This window comes from Cicer arietinum, chromosome 7 (genome assembly GCF_000331145.2).
Source record: "Cicer arietinum cultivar CDC Frontier isolate Library 1 chromosome 7, Cicar.CDCFrontier_v2.0, whole genome shotgun sequence".
Taxonomy (NCBI): domain Eukaryota; kingdom Viridiplantae; phylum Streptophyta; class Magnoliopsida; order Fabales; family Fabaceae; genus Cicer; species Cicer arietinum.
In genome coordinates this window covers 7,289,314-7,293,800 of record NC_021166.2, presented here as the reverse complement: position 1 = coordinate 7,293,800, position 4,487 = coordinate 7,289,314, and the positions used below count along the sequence as shown (strand labels likewise).

The window sequence follows — 4,487 nt, the reverse complement described above, 5'->3', positions numbered from 1 at the left end:
CCCCCCTGTTTCGGGTGTTCAGATTTTGTAATTAATAGCCTTTTTCATTGACTTAGAAATGATATGTTGTGATAAAGCATCATTCCACACATTTGGTTCTTGATTCTTTTCCTTTTTGGTAGGTTTCTTATTATTGTTATTCAATTTCAGACATATTCTTCACTTTGTTATTAAATATTTCAGCAAAAATGTTATGAAGGGTCCCCCAGCCCTCCTTTGCCTGATTATATATATAGGAGATTGTTAAACATCCACTCTGATCACATTATTGAGTTTATTTATAGTACTGCCCATATTTGGCTAATGACATGGCCTCTTCTTAACTCTATTTTTTCCTTTTGATTGCAGTCAAGTATACGACTGCCTTACATTAAAAGTGCTATAGACAGGTATGATGGACAATTTTCCTCAATGATGAAGTCCAGGTATTTGAAGGATTTGGAGTTATGGACCGGTGTCGATCGCCTTCATAAATTTATTGAGCTTGTAGAAACTTCTGTTGACCTTGATCATCTGGAGAATGGGGAATACATGATTTCCTCAAGTTATGACTCTAAACTAACTGAACTGAAGGAGCAGCAAGAATCACTAGAGAGCCAAATACATAACTTGCACAGACAAACTGCTGATGATCTTGATCTGCCTATGGATAAGGCATTAAAGTTGGATAAGGGCACACAATTTGGACATGTTTTCAGAATCACAAAGAAGGAAGAGCCGAAAATAAGGAAGAAGCTCAACACCCAGTTTATTGTACTGGAAACCCGTAAAGATGGAGTGAAGTTTACCAACACAAAACTCAAAAAACTGGGGGACAGATACCAACAAATTATTGAGGAGTACAAGAGCTGTCAAAAAGAGTTGGTTAATAAAGTAGTTGAAATTGCAGCAACTTTCTCCGAGGTGGGTATATTTACTAGCATGTCTTGATTAGCTTAATTTTGAGATTGAGAGTTTTTCCCCCAAAACACAGTTGTTATGCCTGTAGTTTTGGCTATTTGTTTCATCTGCTCTAGGTTGAAGAATTTTCCTTCTGCAGGTGTTCGAATCTTTAGCTGAATTAATTTCCGAATTGGATGTGTTACTTAGTTTTGCTGATTTGGCTTCTAGTTGTCCTACTCCGTATACAAGGCCTGACATCACCTCATCGGTACTTCATTAATAGTTATTTGCTATTCTCACAATAACTGTATTATTTTCTTCTTGCGTTGATCCTTTGTTTCTATTTTTCTCCTGTCATGGTCGTGGAACTCTTTGATAATTGGCATTGAACAATGTCGTCTTGACTTTAATAGGACAAAGGAGATATTATTTTAGAAGGTAGCAGACACCCTTGTGTTGAGGCACAAGACTGGGTGAATTTTATACCAAATGATTGTAAGCTTGTAAGTATTCACGAGGTCCTTGGAAGGTAATAGAAATTTCTTCATTTAAATTTTGGGGTTACTGATGAGTTTATATTTTGCTTTTTGTAACAAATCAGATCAGAGGAAAAAGTTGGTTTCAAATAATAACAGGGCCTAACATGGGCGGGAAATCAACATTCATCCGGCAGGTACTTCTGTACTACTGTTTTGGTAAAATCAATCACTGTCATATGTCTTACAATTATTTTCAGACCTTATCTTTCTACTTTTATGCTGATGTTAAGCATGGCATGGCCATCAAATTTGGGTCCCTCACCTTTCTTTGTATAGATATTTATTTTACGTATACAATTCAGATACTGGTATCGTTGCTATTTGGGGTTTGAGACTTGATTAGCATAAAGGTTTCTGTGTAGGTGGGCGTGAATATTTTGATGGCACAAATTGGTTCGTTTGTTCCATGCGACAAAGCCAGCATATCTGTTCGTGATTGCATTTTTGCTCGTGTTGGTGCAGGTGACTGCCAAGTGAGTTGTATTCCATATTTTTGGCTCCTCTTAGTAGCATTTTAATATCTTTGTTACTTTTTACTTGGCATAGATCAACTTGTTCAATTATTTATTGATTTTTTATATTAAATTTAGATTAGTTATCTTTAATCTAAATGCATAAAACAGAGATTGTTCTTCTAATATAATCTTTTTTAATGCTTTATTCAAATAAGTAATAACATTAATGGGACCATTGTCATTTGGTGAAATATAATTTATTTTGGAAATTCTATTTATTCTTTTGTTTTCTGTCTCTACCTCCTTCGCATTTGGCTTCTCTACCTTTCCTTACCTTTCTCTCTATATCTCTCTACATTTTGTTTTCTCTCTCATGATTCTCTCTCCATATACTAAACATCACACTCTCCTATTTTATCACAAAATTTGCCTAAAGTTACTCTATCTTTAACAACTCAAAGGTAGAGAATCCAAATCCATATTACCTCCTTCTTTGGTCGTTTTTCTCTTTCTGGGTGCTATCTCAAATAATTTTCCCTGTCTGACCATCATTGCGCTTCCATAGTTCTGTATGACTAGGAGGGAGTCTGCCTTCTCAGTTTTCTATTGTTATTCAATTTTACAATTCATTTACTTGGTTGTTTGTTGATATTAGAGTATTGTTGTTTACAATATATTTTTGCAACAAGTTGGTGTATGATTTACTTGCTTTTGTTAGAGAGGAAATGTTAGATATTATTTAAGTAGGTTAATTATGAGCTAACTATGTGTTGTATAATATTATGCAATTACAGTTATTAAGTAACTGTAAATCTTTGTATATATGACCCTTGGTGTTTATAATATTCATCTGTGTGTAGTTCAAACACATATTCACCCTTACGCTCTCTTGTTTTCCATTGTTGCAACAATATGGTTTACTTTGAAGTTCATCAGTAAAAACGGCAATTTTAAGTTATTATTGAAGCTGCTTATTGAATCTATAACTGTATCGATAACTAATAAGAATCCTGAGGTTTTGTTTTTATATATTTCCCCCAGCTTCGTGGAGTTTCTACCTTTATGCAAGAAATGCTTGAAACTGCGTCAATATTAAAAGGAGCTACTGACAAGTCCTTGATAATCATTGATGAGTTGGGACGTGGGACATCAACTTACGATGGATTTGGTTTGTTTCATTTTAAAGCTTTCCTTTTAATTGTTTAGTGTTGCAATCTCTTAATTTCTGCATCATAACTGTCAGAATATATATGTGGACAACACTAAGTTTCTCACATTGTACATCTTGAGTGACTCATACAATGGCTTCAACGTAAACTAAAAGGTCTCATGAATTTTGAAGTTGCTGCCTTTAAGATGAAAAAAGGAAACTAAAAGGTCACATAATTTATTAACTTTCCATATACGGGTTAGCATATGCACTGATATAAAATTGAAGCAATCTTACATCATTAAGTAACTCTTTGGTACAAACACAGAAACACCATTGCATAACTTTTAATTTCAGATGTATTTTTCACAAAATGGATTTTGGATTAAAAGTTCCCTAATCACATGAAATACCTAAACGAGTTTATACATTGATATATGCTTCTCAAATATGAGCAGTAAAAAAACCATACAGATATAAGTTTATTGATATCCATTTTTCTTAAATTTGACATGCAATGTCAATATGGTGGCTACTTATAGTTTGATAGTTGGATTGATGAGAATTACATTCTGCAAAATAATTATTAAATGAGTTATGATATAATGTTTTACTTTGGTGTCAAGATATTATCAATTCATGTTTTGGATACAGTTGGCTTCGTATCAAAATCCCTTGATAAACATTTCAGTACTAAAACAAGTTTGTATGTGATATTGTGATATGCAGGCCTAGCTTGGGCAATTTGTGAGCACATTGTTGAAGTGATCAAAGCACCTACTTTATTTGCAACCCACTTTCATGAGCTGACTGCATTAGCCCTTGAAAATGGTAGCAATGATCCACATAAGCAAATTGTTGGTGTGGCAAATTATCATGTTAGTGCACATATTGATGCATCAACCCGCAAGCTAACTATGCTATACAAGGTAAATGCTTTCAAAACTTTTTTTTTCATCTAGCCAGCTGCCTTTACTCCATTTGATTTATGAATTTTGTAATGTGTACCTCATCAATTGGATTCTCTGCCGCCAGTTTCTAGTTGCAGATCTTGGTTGTTGGATGAAGATCGGGCTACTCATATTTTGAGTTGTATTTTAAAGTTGATTGGGTGAATTCAATATACAAGTCGTCCGATCTTTCATCTATTGACTGAGATTCCATGATTGCATGCTTTACGTAACTGTAGGTAATCCAGGTATATGTACCTCGGGATATGTTTTGATGCGTTCAGCTAAGTTTTGAAGTATAGAAATGACTTTTTGATGCAGCTTTTCAGAAGCTACTCTTTTCTAATTTCTAAAAAAAAAAAACGTACATTTTGGGAGGAGGGTTGATCTTTTCATTAAAAAAACTTTCTAAATTGGTGAAAATATTTGAATTTTTTTTTATAGTTTCATCTTATCTGAAAAATGCACCAAAAGGTGCTTAGATGGTTTGACTCTTCCCCACAATTAAGGA

General features: G+C 33.9%; 1 protein-coding gene across 1 annotated transcript in view; it reads left to right on the top strand.

Annotated features, from left to right (window-relative positions):
- Positions 1 to 4,487, top strand: part of LOC101505823 (DNA mismatch repair protein MSH2) — a 10,467-nt gene that overhangs the window by 4,034 nt on the left and 1,946 nt on the right. The window contains exons 5-11 of the mRNA XM_004508516.4: positions 349 to 903; positions 1,040 to 1,150; positions 1,296 to 1,385; positions 1,484 to 1,555; positions 1,784 to 1,894; positions 2,918 to 3,044; positions 3,756 to 3,955. Coding sequence (XP_004508573.1) covers positions 349 to 903; positions 1,040 to 1,150; positions 1,296 to 1,385; positions 1,484 to 1,555; positions 1,784 to 1,894; positions 2,918 to 3,044; positions 3,756 to 3,955 — 1,266 coding nt within the window. The remainder of the gene's footprint in view (positions 1 to 348; positions 904 to 1,039; positions 1,151 to 1,295; positions 1,386 to 1,483; positions 1,556 to 1,783; positions 1,895 to 2,917; positions 3,045 to 3,755; positions 3,956 to 4,487) is intronic.